General features: G+C 44.0%; 1 protein-coding gene across 2 annotated transcripts in view; it reads left to right on the top strand.

The window, feature by feature from the left end:
• The window catches only part of AKNA (AT-hook transcription factor), a 74,486-nt gene extending 48,126 nt beyond the window's left edge, over positions 1–26,360 (top strand). For both annotated transcript variants that reach the window (XM_048512873.1, XM_048512874.1), the window contains exons 7-22: positions 1,156–1,215; positions 2,147–2,274; positions 3,323–3,533; positions 5,781–5,935; positions 7,140–7,316; positions 8,735–8,990; positions 10,885–10,991; positions 11,919–12,166; positions 14,181–14,334; positions 15,517–15,687; positions 16,174–16,286; positions 17,162–17,275; positions 18,322–18,462; positions 21,041–21,157; positions 22,869–23,046; positions 24,808–26,360. In XM_048512873.1, coding sequence (XP_048368830.1) covers positions 1,156–1,215; positions 2,147–2,274; positions 3,323–3,533; positions 5,781–5,935; positions 7,140–7,316; positions 8,735–8,990; positions 10,885–10,991; positions 11,919–12,166; positions 14,181–14,334; positions 15,517–15,687; positions 16,174–16,286; positions 17,162–17,275; positions 18,322–18,462; positions 21,041–21,157; positions 22,869–23,046; positions 24,808–25,102 — 2,625 coding nt within the window. In that variant the 3' untranslated portion in view covers positions 25,103–26,360. The remainder of the gene's footprint in view (positions 1–1,155; positions 1,216–2,146; positions 2,275–3,322; positions 3,534–5,780; positions 5,936–7,139; positions 7,317–8,734; positions 8,991–10,884; positions 10,992–11,918; positions 12,167–14,180; positions 14,335–15,516; positions 15,688–16,173; positions 16,287–17,161; positions 17,276–18,321; positions 18,463–21,040; positions 21,158–22,868; positions 23,047–24,807) is intronic.

Here is a 26,360-nt window from a genome sequence, read left to right as displayed (position 1 = left end):
CTTGGGGTTGGCACACCCTAAGCAAACCAGTTGAATATTGTCAGTTGAGGATCCTTGTTTTCTGACAAGGCATTGCGTGAGAAGAATGTGACCTAGGATAAGCAGAGGCTGTGGAAGGCTATTCTGGTACAAAAATCAGAGCATAAGAACATAATCAAGAGCCTGCTGGATCAGACCAGAATCCATCTAGTCCTGCACTCTGCTACTCGCAGTGGCCCACCAGGTGCCTTTGGGAGCTCACATGCAGGATGGGAAAGCAAGGGCCTTCTGTTGCTGCTGCTGCTCCTGAGCACCTGGCCTACTAAGGCATTTGCAATCTCAGATCAAGGAGGATCAAGATTGGTAGCCATAGATCGATCTCCTCCATAAATCTGTCCAAGCCCCTTTTAAAGCTAACCAGACTAGGGGCCATCACCACCTCCTGTGGCAGTATATTCCAAACACCAATCATGTGTTGTGTGAAGAAATGTTTCCTTTTATTAGTCCTAATTCTTCCCCCCACCATATTCAATGTATGTCCCCGGGTTTAAAAAAAACAACCAGAGGCTCTGGGGAATATGAGGATGCATATCTAAGAATGACTTCCTTGTCCCTTATTTGATAACATTCTCATTTTAAATCAGTTTTAAAAATCTGAGTTTATGGATGTATTACAAAGTAAAGCATTTACAAGCGCCCAATTTCATACAGTGCTGTCAGTTCACATTCAGGGCAGATCTTGTAAAATCTTTCCTGATCTTTGTTTCTGCCCAGGTGCCTCTAACCAGGTAGAAGGTCTTGCCCATTAGTTTTTCTATTGTCCATTATATGTCAGTATTCAATCTAGACTGAGCCAAATTATTCTAGAGTCTTTGGAGTCAGATTAAGATTGCATCTGTTTTCTTTTTGACAGATGTAAACCCAGCAATTGCATATAAGGTAGCCTCTTCTATGCATTTATCAGTTCAATGAAGGAATAGTTTCATGCATGCCAACTCTTAAAAATAGACCCATCTGTCCTGTTTTTGTCTATAGAATTGATTATTGTGTGATATCTTACTGTATTTTTTAAATTTTATTGTATCTCTTATGGTTTTAAATTATGTTGTTAAGGCATATGGCTATAACAATAAATATTTACATATTTGATAAAATATTCTGCATAATTTTATACAGGTGGAATCCTTGGAGGAGTTAATTCAGATGGGGAGGATGATGCCACAGGATCAGTTGAAGGTACCTTTTCCTCCTCTGCTTCAAATGAATTTAACTGCTTCTCGGAGATCCCTGCAGGAAGCCTTCTATGGAATGGGCAACACAATCCAGTTGGGGGTGGAAGAGCTTGGTGGCCAGGACAGCAGTGCCTCTTCTTATCGAGTTTCCTGGCAGCGTGGGCAGAGAAAAACCACAAAATCTTCCTGCCCCTCGGGAACCCCATGGGGCGCAAGTTCGGGGCCAGCCACATCATTGTCCAGAGTCTAAAAGCTCAGTGGAAGCTTCCTGCAGTGAGATCCATCACTGGCCCCTCCCCCAGAATGTCACTTCCTCCGTCAGCATACAATTCCATGCCAGAAGGGTGCCATGATCGACCGCACTTCCAGGTGTGGGCACCATGGAGCTTTGCGGTACCCCATGGAGTGTGGGTGCCCTCACCCCCAACAGGAGTGCCTCTTACACCAGTGGGGTTGGGCAGACCCGTTGGTGTGAAACCTGCACCTCATTCAGTGAGGGCTTCTCTGTCCCCCAATCTGATCATATAATAATCATATACTTGCTCTTTATGTTGCAGTGAAACCTGTACAAAGAGTCTCTTATTTCCCTTGTCGTAATCTGTGGGGTGGGGTGGAAGGCAATTGCAAGCTGTTTTGATCCTCTTTACTGTAGAGAAAAGTAGGGTATACAAACCAAGTCTTCTTTTAGCCGCTATACCATGCTGTAGTGGTAAATATGATCAGTTGGGGTATATCTACAAATCTTCTCTGTGAGGGAACTACTGATTTAATTCATCACAAGGTGACCTTTGTTACATAACGAATTATTGTAGAAACTCATCCATGGTACAATATTCCTGGCATACCTTTTTTCCTCCCAAGGATGCAGTCAAAGTCTGATGTGACTGGCTTTCTTCAAATAAAATTTCCTCTTCCCAATCTTCTTGCCATTCTAGGCATTTGCAAAGCTCAAGAAAGCCCAGGACGCCCTGGAACAAACCTACCTCCAGGCCCGGGAGGAGTACAGGCAGTCGCAGAACCTCCAGGAGCCTGCAGGGACTCTGGGAGACTTTGATCCAGATCGGTATGTACATCAGGTTGTCAGGCAAGGAGAAATTCCCCTCCTCACCCCAGCAAAATAACAGTCAATATAAAGAGAAGCAATGGCTGGAAATGGACTGGAGACAGCTTAAATTACAATGACAGAAAAGAGGTCTTTTCAGCAGACAGGCGTTTATTTTTATCCCATGGTTCTTTCAAGGTAATTCAACTGGAAGAGAATGATTGTCACCCACAGAGCTTCATGGATGAGTCGGGTTTTTAGTCACAATCAGTATAAGACACTAGATACAAGAGCATAGCTAACCCTGGGCATCCCGCACATGCACACAGCTGTGCCCCTGAACTCCATTTGGAGCTTGGAAATGAAGCCAGCTGGGCTCACCTACTCTGATCTCTGTGTAGAGTTCTCACCCTTCAAACAGGGGACTTCTGTTTTATTCTGGCCTCAGCTTGCCATGTCCAACTGTAAGCCTGCAGTTTAGAGTTTAATCCAAGCCTCTCTGAGGCCAGGATCAGGCAGGATTGGGGGCTGACTGGCTGTAGTTTCATACCATTGGCCCCACCCCAAAGCTCCACCTCTAGTCAGGTGGAGCTTGGGAGATGGAACTAATAGTATAAAACAAGAACTCATCAGCCCCTGGTGGTCAGTCTGATCCTGACCTCAGAGGGACTTGGATTGAGCCTTAAACTGTAAGCTTCCAGCTGAAATTGAGTGAGCTGAGGCCAGCATCGAATGGACCCACCCTGCCCTGATTTCTTGGTGGAGATTGGAGGATGGAGCTAGCCGGCTGGCCCCACTCCTGAACATCACTTGGCAATGTGGGGGAGCTCAGTTGGCCCCACTCATGATCTCCACATGGAGTTCAAGGGTAGGGCAAACCTCGCTTGCTGGTGTTCAACTACATCCCTGCTCTAAACTCCTGCAATGTACCCCCAAGGAAGGGGCACCCAGGGCTCCGGCCCCCCAATGCCCCCCCATTATGCCACTGACTAGATCAGAGTAATCAGTCTTCTTATTTCATATGGTGATGTTGTGTCAGCCTGCTTTTGCCTCCTTTAATGTCTTCCAGAGCAGTGGAAGGAGAAATATTCCGCCTGGAGATGCGCTTAGAAGAACTGAAAGAGAGAATTAACAAGGCGACTCAGCCTGCCACGCGGAGCAGCTCTCAGGCAGCCCCATCCCCTGACTCTTGGCCTGCACAGACTTCAGACATACAAACAGGATCCCCGACACCATCTATTCAAGCCCCCGTCCCAGCTCTCCCCACTCCATACCCTCAGGTTGAATGCAGAATAATTATTTTTCCATGATCTTTCTTAAAGTGAGGCTTTCGTTGAAATACCTGGTTGGCGAAAGCCTATTGAGCTGGAAATGTGTAAAGGTTCCTTTTTCTAGCATGTACACAGTCCAAATAGAACTAGGATTAAAAGCCTGTTTGTCTACTGGAAATAAAGTACAACTGATGGCTGTGGGCCAAATCTGACTAACCTAATTGCCAGCCTTCCATCTTCTCTGGTACTTGAAATGGTTCAATAGGAGGAAGTAAAAGAAGCAAGAACTTGGTCCCTATGTAAGCCTTTCCTGCTTTCCTTCTTCAGTCAGATAAATAGATGAGGAAGGTACACACCAGAAGATGAAAGGAAGAACCATTTGCCCGCATGCTCACTTCTTCCTGTTTTCCTGCGCAAAAGATTTCACAAGGCACTTTGGGGCACGCTGGTTTCAGTACAATGTAAAGGCACTTTTCAGTTGAATGCTGGTGTTTCTAATTTTAAATGACACTTGGCCTTTTTTTCTGCGAAAAGCTCTGAATGTTCAAAGTTATTATGCATGGCTCAAAGTTATGTGTGTTCCTTGCTATTTCTGGTGCAAAATCCTTTCCAGTCAACGGGTGAGACTAATAAGAATTTGTGTCAGGAACATTTCCATTATGGCCCTATAGATAGAGAGATAGATATTTATTATTACGGCCTTTTGGCCAGCCAATAGTTTAAAATCAGAGTACATGTGAATACATAGCACTCCACTTATACAAAAATATAATATAAATTAAAATCCATTATAAAATCTATTAATAAATAACATTAGCTTCAGGCATTATTACAGTCCTCATCACACAGTGCGGCTCTTTGTTTTAGTAAGGAACTACGCTTGTTGTGTACCAATATACAAAATTTAGCTACATTCTGTGAAATGGCAGAAACACAATAGAGTTGGCTAACTTTTGAGAGGCTGATTCCGCATGGGTCAAAAACAGCAGCATGAAAATGGTGTGAAAATGCTGTAAAAGGGTTTAAAACGGTGTAAAAGGGTTTATACTGTTTTCACACCATTTTCACACCGCTGTTTTTGGCCCATGTTGAGATAACATTTTTTTCTTATGCTTGCTTCTCAAGTGTAGCTGATTTGGTTCTCACTATATTGTTCTGAGGATGCTGGGAAACAGCCCTACGTGAGGCACGTGTAGCTTTTCATTCACTTTGACCCCTTCTGCACAAATCTCCTAAAACATTTCTTAAACATTTTCAATTCCCACTCCTTTACAATGATGTATGTCTGCATTCACCCCCGCCTTCCCCCCAAACCAACTCCTGGCTGCCATGACATGATTCCCCTTGGGGGGTGGGGGGTGGGATTCGATTCTTCAGTGCCTCACGGCCTTGTGCTGCATTCTATACTCCTCATATACTCGCCGCTTCAAAGACTGCTGCAAATAAGCAGGCAAGGGGGAAACTGAGTGAGCTCAGAAAACTGTGCCCAGGAGGAAGTTCAGGGAAGCAGAGAAACACGGGAAACATTGTTTAGATTGTTAATAGATGGCTCAGCAACTGAAGGCATTTAAAAAAACGTTCCAGCCAGAGAATCATTTTAAAAGGGGATTCATTTAAAATGTTTTGAAGCTGGAAATAAAAAGTTGGGGGGTAAAAACAGTGTGGAACTCCATGGAGGAAACGTTTTATTTCCTGCCTCAAAAAGCTTTAAAGGTTTGTGAGGAAAGGGCCATTGACAGGTTGCTGAGTATATGGCAGACCCTAGGAAGGGAGGAAAGGCTTAGGGAGTTGCAAAAAAAAACCCTTATAAATCAAAATCTAGTGGTTAAAATTTGAGAAGCTCCATAATAAACCTGTAAACAGAAGGAACTGGATAATGATCTAGCTATGTGGAGACTGTTATTACTTTTCTGGGCATGGTGAAGACTTGGAAAATGAAACTAACAGCAACATTCTGACAAGGATGTGAGATGTTCCTGACAGGATCGAGATTGAGCAGAGCATGGGTGGAAGATCTTCAAATCTTGGGTAGATTCTCCGTTAGAGTTTCATACTGAAGCAATTAGAATGAATTCAGTATCTGACTGTGGTCCATTGGTCCAGATAAACATTTCACACACACATTTGCAAAACTGCTTTTTAATGATATTGGCAAAAACCTAACATACTACAAATTCAAAATGATAAAAAACCAATTCTGGGCACTATGGAGCAAGGTTGTTTTCCGTGCTCATGTCTTTCTCACCTGCCTTTCAGGCTCCTGTCTCTAAGGACAGCCCCAGTCAAATCCAGAAGGATGTAACAGTGAGCTCCGTCAGTGACGAGGATGAAGAGGATGAAGAAGGCCTCCCAGAGCCCCTCTGCCACAAGCAGCTTCTAGTGGAGAAGGACTTTGATAACCTCCTAGACCAGTAAGTGTGTGTATTTTGATGCATTATGCGAAAAACTAACAGGCATAGAACATTCTGAATTGACGCTCTGCATGGTGTGTTTGGTTAATCTAGACTGCCATGTATTTCCTGATGTGTAAGAGCTTGTACTGGACTCAGAGTTTAGCATACTGTGTGATCTCTGCCCTCATTTAAAAATGTGAACAAATTTCTAGCTCTTATTGCTGCAAAGACTTCATTTTTTAATTTACTTTATTTTGCTTAATTCGCTGCCCTCCCCGGCCAAAGCTGGATTCAGGGGGGCCAACATACATCTTGAAAACACGATCTGAACAATCCACATTAATAAGGTAATAATTAAAACATTCCAATATAAATTACACAGACGGCGGTATTAATAGTTTAACACCCAATTCTCCCCCAGTTTTATGGTGAGAGGAGGGGGATGTAAACTCAAGGGCCAAGATAAAACAATTTGGACTGACAGGATGGAAGGCTTTTGATCTAATGCCTTGAGGCATTTGCACAGGCAGCCAGTGTGAAAACTCCAACTAGAGGAGGGGGCTTAATAAAAAATATACCTTCTTGCCCCTCCCCATGATTACCAGAAGTAAGATAAATTCTGCAAATACGGTCAATTTGCGTAATATCTAGTGCCGGTAGAATTCTTCTTTTGATCAGTACAATATTCATGTTGCCTAGGTGTAAGGTTTTGATTTTTAGAAGAACTGTAGACTTTGGCTTATAGATTCCATTGCATTACAGAGGGGATTTCTATAACATATTAGAGTTGCCTTACACATGGATATACGTCTCGTCACCAAATGCTTGATGATTTATACGCTTAAGTGTGAATTGACTCCTTTGGAGAATGTTGCAATATAGAAATTGAAGCAATGTAGAATATCTCTGTTGTGGATGAAGTGGTTATTGGTTTGTGTACATTTGCAAGTCACCACTTGATGGCTCATTTAACAAGTGATAAATGTAACGTATATGAACCAGCTCTTAAATTTCTTGTCTGTTCTAGAGCACCATAGTTGATACATGCAATAATAGTACCATGGATTAAAAGCAGGTTTGGTGCATGAAACATTTTCTTCCATTTTACCTCCATTTCTTATTTCCTGTTTCTTGTATTCCCAGTTTTCCATCAGAGTGACAATTCCTAAGATCTAAAAACAAATCACCCTGTTTTACATAATCTTTCATCTCTTTTTACCAGTTACAGCAGCTTCAAGTCTTTGCCAGAGGTTTTGAGTATAGAACAGCTGAACTTATACAACTCTGGCTTAGCCCCTGATGCTGTGGACAATGTGGCTACAACAGGGTCTGGGAAAAAGGATGGCCACCACAGAAGGACGTCTGAAGCTAATGAGACCATTCGCATCTCATCCTCGCAGTATGTAATGCAAGAGAAGAAACTATACATTGATCTACTGGAGAGTAGGGTAGAGATCTTAAAGCAGTGGATCTAAAACTGTGGGATGTTCTTTTTTGTGAGGTCCCCTAAATACAAGAAGTGTAAATCACAAGGGAGGCCTGATTGACGTTTATGCAGAGAGGAGAATTTTCTGTCTCTCATGACACTCAAACTTGGAGTACCCTAATGGGTAGACAACTCAGGATAGACAAAATGATGGACTTTTTCATGTCATAAACAATAACCTTGCCACAAAACATTATGATGGCTTCTGGCTTACATGGCATTCACTGTGAATTTGGACACATTTAAGGAAATGTGGATTGTCACTAGCCATGATGGTTAAATTAAATCTCCCTGTTCAGAAGCAGCATTCTGATGAATGCTAATTTACAAGGGGGCAAAAATGGGAGAGGGCGTTATGTCCTGTCTGTCATCTGAGAGACAGCATCCAGTGGCCCACTATGGGAGACAGGATACTGGACTAGATGAATCCTTCTACTGATCCAGCTGAGCAGTTTGCAGGTTCTTATAAGCTAAGGGGAACTAGGAACCACAAGATTTTCATCTCCCCAGCTTACCTGGGGAGCTCATAACAAAGGAACCAGAGTGCCACAATATCTATAATTGAAAGAATCAGGCCTTCATCTCTCAAGTGTAGGAAGGTATGTGTAGCACAGTTTTTAAAAGTAAAGTGAGAACTGGCTTGCAGATGCTGGCAAAATGCCATTATTGCGGCCATTCTGGGATGTGACTAAAATTAGAATCAGGACTTGTTTATAGCTCTGTTTGCTCCATCAAGAAAGTTCACCGGACAAAGAGTTCTTTATTTGTTTTCATCTTTTTGCTTTTCCCAGAGTAGGGGAATTTGGGCAAAAGATTCCCTCCTCCCACCCCCCATTTCTTTCCTGGTAGGCTGAGCTAGCAGGCAACAGAAAGAAGGAGACGCTCCAAGTAACAAGAGAGTGAGGCAAAATAAAATCAGAGAGAGAAGTGCGGAATTTGAGGGGAAACAGAAGTAAATCTAAAGAGAGGAGAAAGAGAGAGATTCATTAATGAAAAGCTTGCTTTCTGTTTCCCTCTCCAGAGTGCCCCCCACCCATAAATAAGGATGATTCTGGCTTCAGTAGTGTTTGGCCTGGGCTTGTATAAGTTTGTTGTTTTTGTTTGTGCTTCAGCATGTATAAAATATGGCCCTGATTCTGTGTCCTTGCAAAAAACTTTTGCTATTACAAGAACTGCTGTCTGTGTCATGTCTCAGATCAGTGATGGCAGTTTAAACGCTCTGTGGCCACCTCTGATGGCTTCAAAGCTTCTTTGACCTACCAGTTTTATTGGGGAGTTGAAGCAGGTAGGTGGTAGTGCCAAAAATTCTGACAACTTTTCATCTCAAACAGGCAGCCACAAGGTAAGGAAGCTCCAGATGTGTCGCCAGAAAAGACCAGTCGTATTCCCTCCACCCAAATGGAGGAATCAGTTCCCCTGGGATCAGCAGAGAAAGGCAGACCCTCTCCTGTAATTCCCAAGACTTCCTCCAGAAGGCAGCAGGTGCTACTGTCTCCTCAGGAGAGCATGGCGAGTGTTGCAGGCAGTGGCACATCAGAACACGCAGACCGGAAGTCCTTCTGGAAGACAAATGTAGCAGTGTCTGAGGTAGGTGCTTAAAGAAAATGGCCAATCAAAGGTGCAGGTTCGGGTGAGGGTGGAGTGTCATGGAAGGGCAGACCAAGGACAGTAGTAATCCTCTACTGCTGCTGGATTCTGTGATCTCAGACATCTGACACTGTGATCCCCAGTTGCTAGAGAGCTGGCCTTGAATCTGGAATCTGTGGTTTGGAGCCTCTTTTTTCACCATAGACTGGAGGTCATTAGCACCTTAGAGGCTGAGATTTTCAAGGTTTAAGCTTTCAAGAGTCAAATCTCCCTTTGTCAGATGTGAGTAGGAACAGTGACAAAGAAAGCTTAGACTCTTGAAGGCTCATATTCTGAAAATATTGTTGCTCTCCAAGGTACTACTGAATTAAAATCTAACTGATTTACTGCAGACCAATATGGCTACCCTCTGAAACCATGAGAGGTTATGCATTTGATAATACCATTCAGAAACATATTTGGGTGGAAATTTGCCAGGCGCCAACCATTTATGGGTTTGGGCATTTGGCAAAGACATTCCTATTTACCCAGAGCTTTGGCCTTTGACCCTCCCCCCCCCCTCGATGCCCACTCTGGAGGTTGCCAGTCTGGGGTGCAGGAGGGTAAGTTGGTATGGTTTTTAGGATTGTTTTATACAATGATGCTTTTATTACTACTATTAATTTTGTAAGCTGCCCTGAGATTTCCATATAGGGTGGGGTATAAATTCCCAAAAAAGACAAATAAATAAATAATTATCAAGCCAACATCTGAACATGTCTATGCTATTTTATTGGTACATCTGACTTTAGAACCATCTACTCCAGTGATCCACAGTGGAGTGACTGCCAGTTTATTTCGCTTGCTTCTCTCCCACACCATATGTTCCTCAAGTAAAAAAACAAGTTCTAGCATCCCCTATCACACTTCCCTGGATGAGGAGGAAATTCAGGAGAACCCAGAAGGCATCATTTTTGTGCCTACAGGGAGCCCTGATTTGTAAATTGCTGGCTCTGTCACAGGAAGGTACCTACCTTGGAAGCTCTTAACAATCTGTGGATGCTAGACATTTTATGGTTGGTCCTGCCCCTTTCCCTGGTGCCCAGTACCTTAAAATTGTGGTGCCTAACACCTTAAAATTTCAGAAGTACTCACAATTTATTTATATATTCAATTTAATAAACTGCTCTCCCCCGAAGGGCTCAATTTACAAACCCTGATCTATTCCGACCAGCAGTATTTTGGGATTTGGGTAGAGAGGTTTTTTTTAAATCAATTTTATTTTTATTATGACTTTTTAAAGGACAGTTAAAATGAATGTGTAAAACTTTACGAAGTCACAATACAAAAAAAGAAAAAGGAAGAAATAAATAAAAGACTTCCAATATCTTCTGCTCTGATTGTAGTTATTCTTAGTTTACCACTTGCTCCTTACAACTGAGTAAAACTTTGCATCTTAAATTTTCTGTTCCTCTGAATTGCCAGCTGTGGGTTTCCATGGACTTGGGTAGAGAAAGTTCTTTCCCAATGCTTCTTCCTGAAATTCTTGAACTGGGAATGCCTGAACTTGAACTTGGAATGTCTGTAAGCACTCTGCCTTTGGACTTCAGGCAATGTGTCGTGATGTACATGTAAAAGTGGCAGCTGTGAATGTGTGAATTAATCATCCCCGATGGAACTTTCATATCACTCCTATCCCCTCAAAAACGATATGTTTCCATGACTCCCGCTCATCACACTGAAAGTATTGATTAATGTTCTCTGGGAGAAGGAGACCAGCCTTGAGCTTTTCAGGGGAATGTACTAGATCAATATACTTGCATGTTTGAACCAGCACACTTGCCACTCCTGATTGTTGGGATGTTCTATTTTGCATGTCATTGTCTCTGTTCAGGCCTTTCCTATATTTTTGTAGGATTTACGCATTGTATCTCCAGAGACAGACAGTGGATTTGTGGGATCTGAAGCCAGCAGGGTCTCCCCCCTGGCACAGTTGTCAAAGTATCGTTCATCCCAATCTAGGTATGAAACTTTGCTTTCATCTTGGATGTGCTAATATGAAGTTGTGGACCTCTTCTTGATATCCTGCTCTGCTTTGTCATAAGCAAAATAAAGAATGCATTCAGATAGTGTACTGATATGCTGTCTCACGCTAAGAGAAAAGGTCATCCATCATAATCAATCAGTGGTTATTGAAAAGGAAAATGAGTAACAATTAAAACCCAAATGGGATTTATCTGTTGGGTAAATCACTATAATCATCTATCACAATCAGAGGCATAGCAAGGGGGAAAAGCACCCGGTGCACTGGTGCGTCCTCCACCCCTGCCATGCCCCCATCCGCCCTGGAATACCCCTGCCCCACCCCGCCCCGGAACGTCCTCACCACACTTCCATTGGGCGTGCCCGGTGCGTCGCGCACACACACACACCCCTTGGAGCTACTTCTCTAATCACAATAGTTTTGTAAAGAGAGAAGTGGAAAGAAATATGCATAGCTGATAAATGCAAAACATACCGAGCTAGATATAATGGTTGATTTTGCACAAATGGTAAACTGCTATGCTTCTTTTATGTTTTCTCTTGTGCATTATTGGATCCAACTCAATATTTTGATGACTGAACACCAAGTGATGTGCTTAAAAAAATTAACCAGTTACTGAAAGAGAGATCTCTGTGTTGCTGTTCACCTTGGGACACAGAAATAGAACCTTCACACCAGGAAACAATATTCTACCGAATACCAAATGTTGGAGGCAAGCGGAAGCAGATAGACAGCATCTCACTTTGCTTAGGAGCTTCTCTGAAGAAACTGACTGGTTGTTAATCAAGAGGAAACGCCAGTTTGGTTGGACTTCCAGGGGGTTGAAACAGCAAAGGAAAGTTAGACTGTAACTTGCAGCAGAGTCAGTGATACAGTCAGTGATGCTGTATCTGTTTCCTGACCAGGTCCCATGGCATGCTGGGAAAACTTCCTCCACGGATGACAGATGCTGACACTCTCCTTCATCTGGCATCTAAGAGGATAGAATCTACAGCCATGGAGTCACCAGAGACTGGTGTGTCAGCTAGCCATACCCAACCAGAAGGAAGCACACAGAGACGTGGTCTTCACAGTCGTGGCACCTTCCAGATGGGCTCACCTCCCCAATGGACAAACAGTGTTGCTAGTGAGATGGAGCCAGGCACAGATAGCAGTGAGTTTTTTCAGAGTTTATTAATATTGCAAAGGAGGTCCATTTTCTGTGTTGGCTTCTGCCCTTGTACCTGTTGGGCTTAGGGTAGCATGTCTAGCTTCCACCTTTATGCTTTAGAATACAGTCCTATTCCTGGAAGCAATGTCAGTGGAATTCAATAGGGTTTACTTCTAAGTAGACATGCATTAGGATTGCCCTTCCTATTGGAAAGCTTGGTTGCAAGCAACTGGAGATTCTGACTTGTCAGCTGATTCCCAGTAACAGCATAAAAACAGAAATCCAGTGGTGCTAGGGCTCCCACATCTGGGTTGGGAAATACCTGGAGATTTTGGAGGTAGATCCCGGGGAGGGGTTGGGAGAGTAAAGGAACCTCAGCAGGGTATAAAGTCCACCCTCCAAAGCAGCCATTTTTCCCAGGGGTATCTGATCATGGTTGTCTGGAGATCAATCGTAATAGTGGGAGATCACCAGGTGCTTCCTGGAGGTTGGCAATGCTAAGTGAATCACAGCTCAGTTAAGTTCATGCTGGAATAAATATGGTTAGTCTTTAAGGTGCCACTGGACTTCTGTTTGATTTTGCTGCAATATACTCTTCTGGAATTATCCCAGTAATGGTGCCTTTATCAGAGAGCCTGTTTTCCACACTGAGACTTCCTCAATTATGAGATCTTCTTCCACTGTTCTACTTCATCTCCACCATGCCTTCTGAAGAGAGGAGGCTGACTCAGAAGGACAGGGCTTTTATGGTCGTGGCACCATGTGTGTCAACACCCTCTGCCTGGCATCAAAGTCTGTTCCTCTTCCAGACCAGATTAAAGCTGTATTACTTTCTCACACAACTTAATTGTCTAGGCCTTTTTACTTATTTTGTTGATTATTGTTGGTGGGCATCTATTATGCGCTTATGACTTCTGCTTCTTGTATACTATACTGGAGCAGCAGCGGCGTAGTGGTTAAGAGTAGGTGTACTCTAATCTGGAGGAACTGGGTTGGATTCCCCGTTCTGCTGCTTGAGCTGTGGAGGCTTATCTGGGGAATTCAGATTAGCCTGTGCACTCCAACACATGCCATCTGGGTGACCTTGGGCAAGTCATGGTTCTTCTGAGCTCTCTCAGCCCCACCTACCTCACAGGGTGTTTGTTGTGAGGGGGGAAGGGAAAAGAGTTTGTAAGCCCCTTTGAGTCTCCTTACAGGAGAGAAAGGGGGGATGTATAAATCCAACTTCCTATTCTTCTTTTTTAAGGCCTTATGTGGTATTTTTGCTTTCTCTTGCTTTCTTGTTTTAATAGAGTTTTCATTCACCTTTTGTACTTTTACTAGAAACACATTAGGCAAAAACAACCCCCACCCCCACCCCAAAGAGTCCAATATATAACATGTATAATTTTTTAACACAAGTTCAGTGGACAAGCACTGGCAGGCAGTGTGGATGGTTTTCAGAGCTTTGGTTATTTCTGCACAACAAGGTATTGCTCAAAGGAACAACACCTCAAAAGGTCAGCTGAAAACTTTAATGGTGACATTCTGGTATACCATCTAGTTCACACAGATGCGTTCAACCTGTCACTGTGCGCCTCTTTAAGCTGTGGGGAGGGGTTGAAATGCTCCTCAAGCCTAAAAAATTCCCTGTACGTAGAAAACTAGTGTATCCTGGCTTCATTCTGGGTGTGCTTGTTTTCTGTGGATGCTTATGCTGAAGCTCATTCAGTATTCTGAGTCAGTGCCTAGACTGAAGTAGCTTGACCGAAGCACAGGTTGATCTACCTAACAGAGAAATAGTTTCACGATGACCACAAATGAAACAAGCCACACAAATCACAAAACGTTTGTGTTTGCAGACATTTTCTTCTATCTGTTGCTTTTTGAAAGATGTGGTTTGCATGTCAAGCCGGTGTTCCTCCTCAAGTGTTACGGTAGATGCACATACCAATATGAATCAGCCAGCCCTTGAGGTTGCCAAAAGCGTGACCGAAAAGGTCCAGGGTTCATTGGGTGCCTGTTTTCCTTTCACCAGCTCACACTGACTCTGATGGTGAAGTTCACAACAGAAGCAGCTCTTACAGGGCTCACCCTGATGAAACAAGGGGTTCTCCAAGTTTCTCTGCCACTTTACTCACCCCAGCGAGAACTTCCTGGCACGGCCTTCTAGATTCGCGCTTAGAACGAGAGTAAGTATATCCTGAGATGGGCTAATATCTTGGGGGTCCCAAGAGCTTTTATGCTGAAAAATATAAACCAGCCCCCACCCATGTTTCTTTCTATCTTTAAGTCTTCCTTTCTTTTTAGCTACTGCTTTATTTTTTCTCTATTTTCCTTCCTTCCTTCCAAAATACAAATCGGCTTTCCATTCTACTGAATTTGCAAAGCTGCTAACTCAGTATAAATGCATTTTAAAAGGTAAAGGTAAGCATTGGGTCCTTAGTGACCCATAGAGTGACATCACATCGCAGTGTTTACTAGGCAGATTATGTTAAGAGGGTGGTTTGCCATTGCCTTCCCCTAGTTATCTACACTTTACCCTCATCTTACTTATTGTACTGACCTCAGAAGGATAGAAGGCAGAGCCAACCTTAATCCAGCTACCTCAAACTGACCTCTGTCATGATTGAGCTCAGATCGTGAGCAGAGCTTTGTGATACTGCAGCTTACCGCTCTGTACCAGGGGGATCTAAATTTAAAACACAAACCAATAAATAAGCCTGAAAACGTACTATTAACTATGTTTTAAATCCATAATTAACAAACCCTAATAACGGCATGTAAAACAGTAGCAGAAGCAGTAAAACTAACAAGCGGGAATTGAAACAGTAGAAACAGCAATGAAACAGTAAAACAGTAGCATTCAAATTCTGCAGTTCATCAGATTTTTTTAAATACTGGTGTCGGCTTCATTGTTAAGCAGGGTTTGGGGCACTGGAAGAAATGGCTTTGAGACAGGTGTGAAGGATACCTGTTGTGACTACATCCAGAAGGAGACAGGCAAGGAATATCTCCTCCTGCATTAGTGGGAAGAAAAAAGCATAATTTGTGGGTGGTTAACTGGAAGCTCCTGCCTGTGCATTAATAAGCTGGTACGTGGCTATGGAGAAAGCACACTGGTATTTCTCTAGGTCACAGGAATGTTCAAAACCAAAGTCTATATTGTAATTTACACTAGTTGTAGTTGGTAATGAGAGGCAAGATTTTGAGTGCTTTATTTTTGCTGGTCTCTGCTCATGTGGGGAGAAATCACTGGCCGGAGCCAGTTCTTTTAATTCTTTTAGAGTATGGAAGAGGGGGAGGGGAACATATCCAGCCATATTTATAATGTTGGTTTGAACTGATCTTATACTTTCCTATTTCCATTCCAGTCAGGCTATTGCGGCTTTGAAGAGTGAAGTCTCGCAGCTGCGGCAAAGCCTTGAGAAGACCCTCCAACAGTCTCCTGGTCCCCCAAAGCAATCATCTTCCCCCCATGGATTGAGGACCCAACTGCCGTTCCAGAGCAGGGCCCGTATTCCCAAAAGCGCCAAACTGATGGGGTAGGTATTGTGATCCAGTGCTTGTTTCTCCTGCTGTTGTATTGTGAATGCTTTTTGGCTTATAGCAGCTTTCAAGGGGAAATGTTACCTTTTTTACATCAACACTTTTGGAGACGCATGAACCGCTATGGTAGATATTTGTAGAGGCTGGGGAAGTTGTGAAAAGTCCTCTCTATGTATTGAACTTTTTATTTGACAAACATGTTGTAACATGCAACATTTTTCTTCTTTCATTCTTCATTCTCCCTTAACGGTTAAAGTGCCAGGGCCTTCATCGTGGATTTGGGACTTGTAGTCAACTGGAGTTGGGGGGGAGGGGGGCAAAGCCAACAGTATGAAGCGGGAGCCAATCAGCCCCTGGTGCTCAGTTTGACTCTGGCGTCATCAAGATTTGGATTGGGCTTTAAACTGCAAGCTCAACGCCTGGTGCCATTGACTTAGAAAATAGTGGTTATGTGTAAAACAGTTTCCCCTGTCATTCTGTAGCAAAACATCAAGAAAAGGTACTGTTGCATCTGAAGAGCCACATCCAGAGACTAAGCCCGAAGGACAGGAAAAGCGAGCGTCGCTTCAACCAAATGAGTCCCAGCTGGATTTCAGTAAGTAGTACCTGTCTTTTGAGCCTTAAACTGCCTGTTGCTTTAGAATCCACAGTGATGAATGGGACCAGGCATGCTGTTGGGAGATGATGTGCACGCCTCATTGTGTAAACTATTATTTGTGAAGTGGAGAAAGGAGATGTACCCTCTGCACATACCAATTTAATCTGGCACAGTGTATCTGTGTGTGTAGTGTCATGAACTCATAGCTGACTTACGATGGCCTAGTAGGGTTTCAAGACAAGAGACTTAACAGAGTCAGTTTGCCATTGCCTTCCTCTCAATGCTGGTATTCCCTGGAGGTCTCTCAACCAAATACTAACCAGAGCCAACCCTGCTTAGCTACTGAGATCTGATGTGGTCAGGCTAGCCTGGACCATTCAGGTCAGGGCAATCTGGCATGGAGACCAGTCTTATTCTTATGGCACATACAGGCACCCTTTTCCACAGGTGTCTCTGGTCATCCTTTTCACTCATGGAACAATGCTAGCTCCCCTATCCTGATGACACATTTTGATGGACATAATCCTTGTTGAGGTCTTTCCCACTCGCCCCTTAAAAAAGATCTCAGAAAGTCTGACCATCATATTATCTTTCTTTGAAGCACAGCATAGATATTTATTCATTTAATTTTTCAGTTTTAAGGAAAACCCATTTGTAAATATCTGCAAAATTATGCAGCTGGGGGCAGCTGGGTTTTTGATGATACTAGCCATGCCCTACACAGGCAGCATCTGCTGCAGTTGGGCTGAGCCTGTTTTGCATTGGGTTCTGTCCTAGACAGAAGATTATAAATCTGTACACGGTAGAGTTAGTGGGTTTCTTGACTTGAGTCTGAGAATCTGCGCTCTCTCTTTCTCTGCCTGCTTCTATAGGCCCTTCGGAGTCTGACAGTTCTCTGCTGAAGCCTCAGAAAACTAAATCTCAGGAAGCTACCTCTTCTAGGGCAGAATCTCGAAAGCAGTCCACCTTACAAGGACCTTATACAGGTGAGAAATGTTGCTTGGCTCTCCTTTGTGTTTTGCAGTGAACACAAACAAGAGAAGACCACAGATATAATAGTGGAGAAGGTTCAAGCTTGAAAAAGCATTCTCCTCCTCAATGGTCCCTTCTGTCGGGGAAATAGAAAACCTTTGTGCCTCTAAAAAGAAAGTCCTGTCCTATAAAATAATACGTATATGTGTCTTCTGTCCATTGGAGACTGTAATTTTTGTGAAGGGCAGTGACTAGGGATCTCCTGCAGACTTGTTGGGGCCGTACAGAGATTTTGGGGAAACAGTGATGGTTAAATGTTTGATGTATTGTCAAAGACTTTCACGGCCTGGAACAATGATCTGTTGTGGGTTTTCCAGACTGTGTGGCCATGGTCTGGCGGTTTTTACTCCTAATTTGGGTGTTGTGTGGTTTCCGGGCTGTATGGCCGTGTTCTAGCAGCATTCTCTCCTGACGTTTCGCCTGCATCTGTGGCTGGCATCTTCAGAGGATCTGAAGATCTTCAGAAGATCCTCTGAAGATGCCAGCCACAGATGCAGGCGAAACGTCAGGAGAGAATGCTGCTAGAACACGGCCATACAGCCCGGAAACCACACAGCACCCCAGTGATTCCGGCCGTGAAAGCCTTCGACAATACATTTTACTCCTAATGTTCATCTGCATTTATGGCTGGCATCTTCAAAGATATGTCATGGTAAGATGTGTTTCCCTGTGCCTCTGAAGCCGTAGATGCAGGTGAAATGTTAGGAGCAAGACTATCACACCACACAACTTGGAAAACCTGAAACAGCCCATTTGTATGCTCAACTTGATGTGATTGGGAACCACTGTAAATCCTACCTGTCCAATGTGTGAACAATGTTATTTGTGACCCACCTCTTCTGTGCAAACTGCAGGGGCCTTTTTAGCAAGATTGGCAAATCATGCAGGGGCCTTTTTGGCGAGATTGCTCCCCTTCTTCTTGCCCTGGGTTGGGGCCCATATCTCTCCATGGAGCTTGTTTCCGAGAGTACTCACTGAGATTCTTGTTTTGATCTCCTAGGGACACAGTATTCTTCATCCACCCCTTTGCCCCGAAAACCAAAGGTTCACAAGGGGTCTGACTCCTGCCCCCATTGCCAAGAAATCACATCCCAGCCGGAAGAAGAACCTGAGCATGAGCCAAATGCCCTGGACCCTGAAGGTAGAAATCTACTCACTCACAGCTTGTAAAAAGTGTTCTGTGTTTGGTTCATATGTAGTAATTCCTAGGTAACCACTTGACATTTACTAATGAATGGATCGTGTTGCTTCCTGAAACCATTGTAAAAGGAACCTGTGCTGTTTGTTCCAAATATCTGATAACTAAGGAGCATTTTCTGAATGAAAATTGAAGGCAATACTTGACTGTTAACACTTTGGAAAGGAGACGGCGCTATAACACAGTGACAGAGTACCTCCGCATCAAGAAAGACTGAGGTTCTCTCATTGGCATCCGTAAGGAAAAGGAATCATGAATGGATGGTGCTAGGAGATATTTCTCTGTCTGAGGCCCTGAAGAATCCATGCAGTTAAAAAAACTACCCATTAGAGACAGCAGTGGGTTAGATTACATTCTGTTGTGTGCATAAGTTACTGCTTCGGACTGACTAGCTTCCAGAACTTTAGGCAGCCATTCCTCTGTGTTTCACCGTCAGGAGCAAATGACTTACACATTGGAAGCAGAAAGGTCAAGAACAGTGACATGCAGAGAAATAACAGGTAGCCTTTTCTGGGAGCGAGTAATTCAGCCAGGTCTCTACATCAGGAGCGAGTGAATGATGCAGTGATATCCCAGGCAGCAGAATTTCTCCAGCTCAGGCCAAACCAATTGGTCTGAATGGTAAATCATGCAGAGATGAAGCATGCAACCTCTGACATAAGCAAGTACTTTAGAGCTCTTGGAGTCCTTTAATTTCTTTCCTATGCCAGTGCTTTTTTGGCAAATGAGTTTTGAATTATTGAGAGGGTTGAAAAATTGTTTCTGCATCATAATTATGAGCTATGGCTGTTACACATTTCTGTCCTTAACTTTGCCCACGGGTTCTGTTTTTATGATGCCAGAGCCTAGCAACAGCTGAGCTATGGGAGTGATGGAAAAATACTTGAACAGTTAAGCTCTGTTAATTGCTAATAGCAAAGCCTGGCTCCCAGTATTTAAAAAATGGACTGATAACCCCACCCGCAATACAATGCACTCAACCACATCTTTGCATAGCAAGTTCCACCCAAACACTTACTGATTGGTTCCCCACCCTGGAACATGGACAATATACCCCACTAAACTTTCCCTTCTCACTTAGGCTGATTCCGCACACGCAAAATAATGCACTTTCAAGCTGCTTTCACAACTGTTTTTTCCATTCCGCACAGCTTCAAAGAGCCCTGAAAGCAGCTTGAAAGTGCATTATTCTGCGTGTGCGGAATCAGCCTTAGACACAGTGTGAAACAGACTTTTCTCTGTGATACACCTCTGATGCAGCCACAGATGCAGGCGAAACATTAGGAACAAAATCCACCAGTACATGGCCACACAGCTCGAAAAACCCATCAGAACCAGTTGAATCCGGCCGTGAAAGCCTTCGACAATCTCACCCTAGTGGCTGCCAGTTGGCTTTCTGGTGAGCATTGGCTCTTAAAAGCTTATAACAATCTGTCTTCTTTGTCAACCTGACACTAAGGTCACTGTCTCAAACCGTTCTGGATGACACCTCTGCCCCATCCATCAAAAACAGAGATTCAGGTTTTTTTGATAGTGGCCCCTCTTTTATAGAACACATTTCAATGAAAGGAAATGGTTTTGTTTGCTTGCACTTTCTATGACCTTTAAAAGGAAACTGTTTTTCTTTTTTTAGTATACATCTGTTTGGGGTGCTGTGTGGTTTCCGGGCTGTATGGCCGTGTTCTAGCAGCATTCTCTCCTGATGTTTCGCCTGCATCTGTGGCTGGCATCTTCAGAGGATCCTCTGGAGATGCCAGCCACAGATGCAGGCGAAACATCAGGAGAGAATGCTGCTAGAACACGGCCATACAGCCCGGAAACCACACAGCACCCCAGTGATTTCGGCCGTGAAAGCCTTCGACAATACATACATCTGTTTATTTTCTATTTGCAAGTTTTTTTGGGGTGGGGATTGGTATTTTTGGCTGGTTCTGTTTTTATGCCGCCTGGTTTTTATGATCTTTGTGCTGTTGGTAAGAGAGGACTGTTGCTTTTAAACAGTTTGTTTTGTAGGGGTGGTTTTAATTTCCGTTGTGCATTCCTTCAAGCACCTATTGGGAGAAGGGTTCGATGAATACTTCATAGAAATAGATGGTTTACAACTGTACAGCCTTTATTTTGAACCTTAAACCAGAGAAAGGAAGAGTTGAAATAAAGGGAACCAAATTGCAATGAACTTTTCTGGATTAGTTGTTGTGGGTTTTCCGGGCTGTGTGGCCTTGGTCTGATAGATCTTGTTCCTAACTGGATTAGATGATCTTTACAAAAGCCCTATAAAGCGGGCTGGTATTATGCTTTTAATATGGCAGGTGAGGTTGGGGGAGCTGAAAACATGAATCCTGCCGAAGGGCCATCTGTTGAGGCTGTGGCTGAGGAGAGATTTGAACTGGCAGTTGCTTGATTAGTTCCCAGTTAGCCATTTTGGTCACCACCAGCTTAGTTCCTATGGCTTTCTTGCTCTCTCCAAGGCTTTGATTGTCCTGAGCATGGTGTACTGACTTCCTCTTTCGGTATTTTGTAGGCTGTCGTCTCCCCTCCAGTGATTTATTCAGGCCCACTCTGCACAGTGCTCGGAAGAAGACAGAACCATGTCCTCTATGTAAGGATACCAAGAATCGCAGGAGCAAAACAGCTCATGGTGAGAGAAACAGAGGTGCATTTTAGGAGAGGATCTGTGTTAAATTTGAATGCACATTCTCTTCCCTGAACGCCTGTTTGCAACAAATATGTATTCAAACCACTTGCGCTGTACTTAAAATGTTGAGTCTGTCTTCCCCTGCTGTTTCCTTTAAATGCAAGAACTGAGAGCAAGGGGACCTTTTGAAGAGAAAGCATTTCTGTAGCACTTGAGCTTGCGCATGGCATCTTATTTGAAATGCCCTTAGGCAAAACCCTCTTCCGAGTCATTCACTGTAGGTGTGCTATAGATATGGACTTTTTTTCATTCTTACACAGTGAACTTTTTTACAGTTATCCCTTCCACATCATGACTTTCCTTATCACAGTTTTGATATATCATGGCTCAGTATAAGAAATTAAATGGGGATTTGGGAGAGAGTTGTGTGGTAGCCGCACACGTGAAAACCAACAGATGACAGTGAAAACATTTAGAAACTCAGAAATGCATAAAATATATGCATAGTATTGTATAATATAAGCATATTTTATATCTCAAAACCATAAATCTGTACAATTTCTTTTAAAAGTTAAAATAAAAGAAAAATTCAAACTAATTATCTGATATGAAGGGAGGGCCAAACATTTTTACTCAGATTTCCAGATTGCAGGGGGCACTGTGCCCCTAAACCCAACAATGGGGAAGGGACAACTGTATTAATCACAAGCTTCTTTAAGGGGCTTGGTCAAGAAATAGATAAAAATCCAAGTTGGTTGTCTTCAAGAAATCAACAAAAGGACAGACTTCGTTGCAGGGAGTTCCCATCAGATATTTTAGTGCAAACATCAGCTTCCTTCTTCACAGTCGTCTTCTCCCTACCCCAGTGGTTGCTGGGATGGAGACAGGGAGAACCACAGTGTGACTGTAGGGAAGGGATCATTAGCAAATGTTCTGGCTAGGGCAAGGACTGTATGCTATGTGTAGATTCACCAGCGTGTGGTGAAACAGCAAGGTGTGGGAAGGGGAGGGAGGGAGGGAGCTATGTTGACACAAGGTTAATTCCAAGCGTCAAACCTCAATTTCTGGTCAAATTCTCATCCAGTGCTTAAATTATGGGGAGGAGAAGTCGGGGGTGAGGGCTCAGTGGAAACCTAAGAGCCATCTCTGTTGGATGATTACAAGGGCCAGATGCAATACTTTCCCATCGGCCATTACAAAGGGTCGCTACCTATCTATCCCTCTCCAGGATCGGGTCTGTCCACACTGTAAAAACCAAGTGGAGACTCTTGCTCACTTTATACTTGACTGTCCGAGATATGCAGGTATTAGGAATTTCTCTTAGACAAACCTGAAGGAGACTCTGACAACTCTGTTGGGGAGCTTTTGTTAAATAACACAGAGGCCGTGCTCTTGGAAAAAGTAGCAACATTTCTTTCACAAGTGACAGAACTTTCTAAGTAATGTCCAATGCTAGACACAGTTTATCGGTCTGTGTTTTGAATGTACTTTTGATTTGTACTTCAGAAATGTCTGTAACGCTCTGGATCCTATTTTAATATGCCTAATAAAGGCAGTTGTATTGTATTGCAGCCAAACAGTCTCAAAAGATTGGAGATGCAGCACTCCTGTGATTCAAGCACCACCCCTTTTGTTTGTAAGTCAACTGGCCCCAGTTCTGCACACGATAGTTTACTTCATGCCTTTTTTATTCTTGTTATCTTGTTACCTTCAGGAGTGGACCACAGCAGAGAAACCACCTCATCGCAAGACCACCGTGAGGAAAAGAAGCCCCATATCCGGCAGCAACCACATCAGTCTGGTCTGTGGTATTGGGCTCTCCCATCCCCAGCCGCTTCCATCAGCTACATCCCCACCGTCCCCTTGGCAGCTTACCTCCCATCATCAGCAATGTAAGAATGACCCAGCCATCTTCAGCCGGAGACTTCTGGGAAATTATGTCCCTTCCCCTTTACAGCTTGGCCTTCTTGCAGTAGCTGTATCATACGCACAGAGAATAGCTAACTCCTCTTGTTGTGGTAGCTGGTGGAGGGCGCACAGGTGGCCAACAGGTGGATAGTGTACCTGCCAGTGTCAACAGTCACACTAGACATTTGGTCTGCACCCCAGAACCCAGACATGGGTCATGTTAGGACCACCACAACTACCTTTATAGATTCGTTAGATGGAAGGGATAGAGATCAAGGAGAAAGACCAGGCAAAAGAAGGTGAGGAAATGACAGCTGGAGGTTAAAAAAAGTAAAGTGGGACACCAGTAGGAGATTGGGATTTATATATCTGTCACATTTTTATCCCTTTCCTCATGTGAGCTTGAGGTTGGGTGTACAAGGTGTACTTCTACACTTTGTTATCACTACAACCCTGTGAAGTACGCAGAGGCATAGATTTAAGGGGGGGTGACGCACCAGGCACGTGCCCCTGTGGGGGCGTGGCAGGGGTGTGGCAGGGCAGAAGATGCACCGGTGCACCAGGCGCTTTACCCCCTTGCTATGCCTCTGAAAATACATTAGGCAAGAAGAGAGAAACTGGCCTTTGGCCTTACAGAGAGATCTCGGGATGAACTGGGGCTCTCACTCTGTCTCACACTCTGGTTATGGCTACAAATCATTCTCAATAGGGAACCAAACAAGCAGAGATGTCTTGAAAATGCTAGTAGCTTTTGCCTGGCTTTAAATAAGTCTGAAAAGTACTGTGGAAAAGGATACCGAGGAATGAAACAGTTTCCAGCAAATAGAGTTACTAGAGTGCAATAGGTTTGTAATGTATTGTTGAAGGCTTTCACGGCCAGAATCACTGGGGTGTTGTGTGGTTTCCAGGCTGTATGGCTGTGTTATAGTGGCATTTTCTCCTGACGTTTTGCCTGCATCTGTGGCTGGTATCTTCAGAGGATCTGAAGATGCCAGCCACAGATGCAGGTGAAACATCAGGAGAAAATGCTACTAGAACATGGCTATATAGTCCAGAAACCACACAACACCCCAAGTTTGTAATGGTTCGAGGCATTTTCTGATTGTGAATTTTTTTTTTGCTGCCTGCTTCATTAAAACAGTTGTTGCCTGCATTTGCCCATTTTTGCCCCACCTGGGCTTCAAGCTTCATGAGGCACAATAAAGCCACAAGAAATTCTGGCTCATCACCTCCTGGCACATTTGAGATCCTTCTAGCTCTTGGCTCTCGCCAGGTTTCAAATGCAAGACTTAGAAACTCAGTTAACTAAATGCACACATGAGCATGTATCCTGCTGGATCAGGCCAGAGGTCTATCTAGTCCAGGATCCTGTTTCAAAATAACAAGGGATGTCCTATTCCATTTGCTTTCAGTATTTGGTAGTCATACTGATTCTGAGTATGGAGGTTCTGTTTAGTCATCAGAGCTCTGTTGATGGACTTAGCCTGTATGAATGTCTAGTTCCTCCTCCAAGTAAACTATTCCAGTGGTCATTGCCACTTCTTTTGGCAGTGAATTCACTTACCAGCTTTGCCCTTCATTCTGAACCTGCTGTCTGATCAGTTTAGTAGCTGATCCTTTCTTCTAATATTAAGAGACAGGGAGAAAAATCTCCCTCTTCACCACTACTGTCTACTGTACTAAGCACAGAAGTATCACACTCGCTGGTTTGAAGTTTACAGGATGTTTCTTTTTCCCATTCCCAGCTACTGTTCACCAACAGCACCTACCTCAGCTTCCTCTCCAGCTGGTGTACCTATTAACATCCCCGGTGGGTACCAAGCCAGTACACTGGGAGCATGGCCCTCACAGCAACAACCTCCACAAGGCCACTCCTGTTCCCTGATGTTCAACTTTGACGAAATGCAAGATCTCAACTGGGCACTGAACCGTGCCATCAATGCTGCCAAAGGGGTGAAACTCACCACCAAGCGGATGAACAGGTCTCTTGCTTCGGAACTGAGCAAAGCTCGGCACCTGCGGGGATCTTGCCTCTTCTAAGAGCAGAGGACTATGGAACCCCACCCCCCACCTGGTTTACCAAGGAAAAGTGGACCAAGAAGCCTCTTCAGGAAACATTCCTCACATGTTTGTGTGCCAAAGTGCAACACCACAACCCCTTAAATCTTCCAGGACATCGCCTTGGGAACTTGGGACTAACAAGCCCACAACTATCAGGGGAATTCCCCAGCCTCCCAGGGAAAAATTACAACCAAATCTAGGCTGGAAGTCTAACTCTGGCACCAGTCCATAAAGGCCCCCTCCATTGGGAGTTTGGGTCAGCCATCAGAGGCGCCTGGCCTTCCCCTTCCTTCCTGCCGCATGAAGAAAAACTATAATCATTTCCTGTTTCTTGCACCACCTCCGGTCTGCCCTTTTGCACGCCTTCCATGCAGAGCTGGGAAAAGGCTAAATGTCACTCTAATCTGGCTTTTTGGTAAAACCCAAAAACTAGGTAGGGTGCAGAACAGCACTACCCTTTACCTGGCATCCCTGCAGGTGAAAACCCTGAGTACGTTTTGCATGAGAAGATGGGAAAAAACAACGTGGTATCATCTCAGTAATCCTGATATAGACCGTGGTACTGAGCACTGCAGATCTCTACTACCCTGGAGAAAAAGGAGAGCCCAAGATAGGTATCTCCAGAAACTGGAAGCAATGCCCTTTTTCTGTGGTAAGGGATGGAGGGGGAGTGATGATTTTTTGAAAAATGCGTGGCAGGGAGGAGGCCGTATGGCTTAATTTTTGCCTGTCAGTCCTTCTGTAGCCTTAGAGCTTTCCCTGTTGGGAATATCCTCTTCAGCCTCCTTTGCCTCTACCAGCCTTTGCCTTAAGCCTTTAAGCCCTTGGACCGCTCAGGAGCAGCTCCGGAATGATCAATCCCTCCCGTTTGGAGCAGCTCCCATTGCACAGAGAGCGATAGACATGGCTTTTTCCCGTCCTCCTCTATGTCGGCCAGTTGGTTATTTATTTGTAAGGAACTCATCAGCCACATAGGACCGTCCGAAGGCATCGCGGAACCATTGCTGGCTGCCTGTGGAGTGGGGAAAGACGTCCGCACTTTAGTTTCTGTCAACTCTTCTCCTCGCCAAGCCATACTAGAAACAGTGACCGGCCTTCGTGGAGAAAAAGCCCTTCCTGGGCTAAGTCCAGGCTGTGGTCCGATCGATGCAGATGGCCTACTTCAGTGGTACTTACCTCAGGATTTTTATGCTCTTGTGTGAGAAGAATGTGAGAGGAAAAAAATCTGTTTTGTGGA

Source organism: Sphaerodactylus townsendi, linkage group LG12 (assembly GCF_021028975.2).
Source record: "Sphaerodactylus townsendi isolate TG3544 linkage group LG12, MPM_Stown_v2.3, whole genome shotgun sequence".
NCBI lineage: Eukaryota > Metazoa > Chordata > Lepidosauria > Squamata > Sphaerodactylidae > Sphaerodactylus > Sphaerodactylus townsendi.
This window is presented reverse-complemented; position numbering and strand designations above follow the sequence as displayed.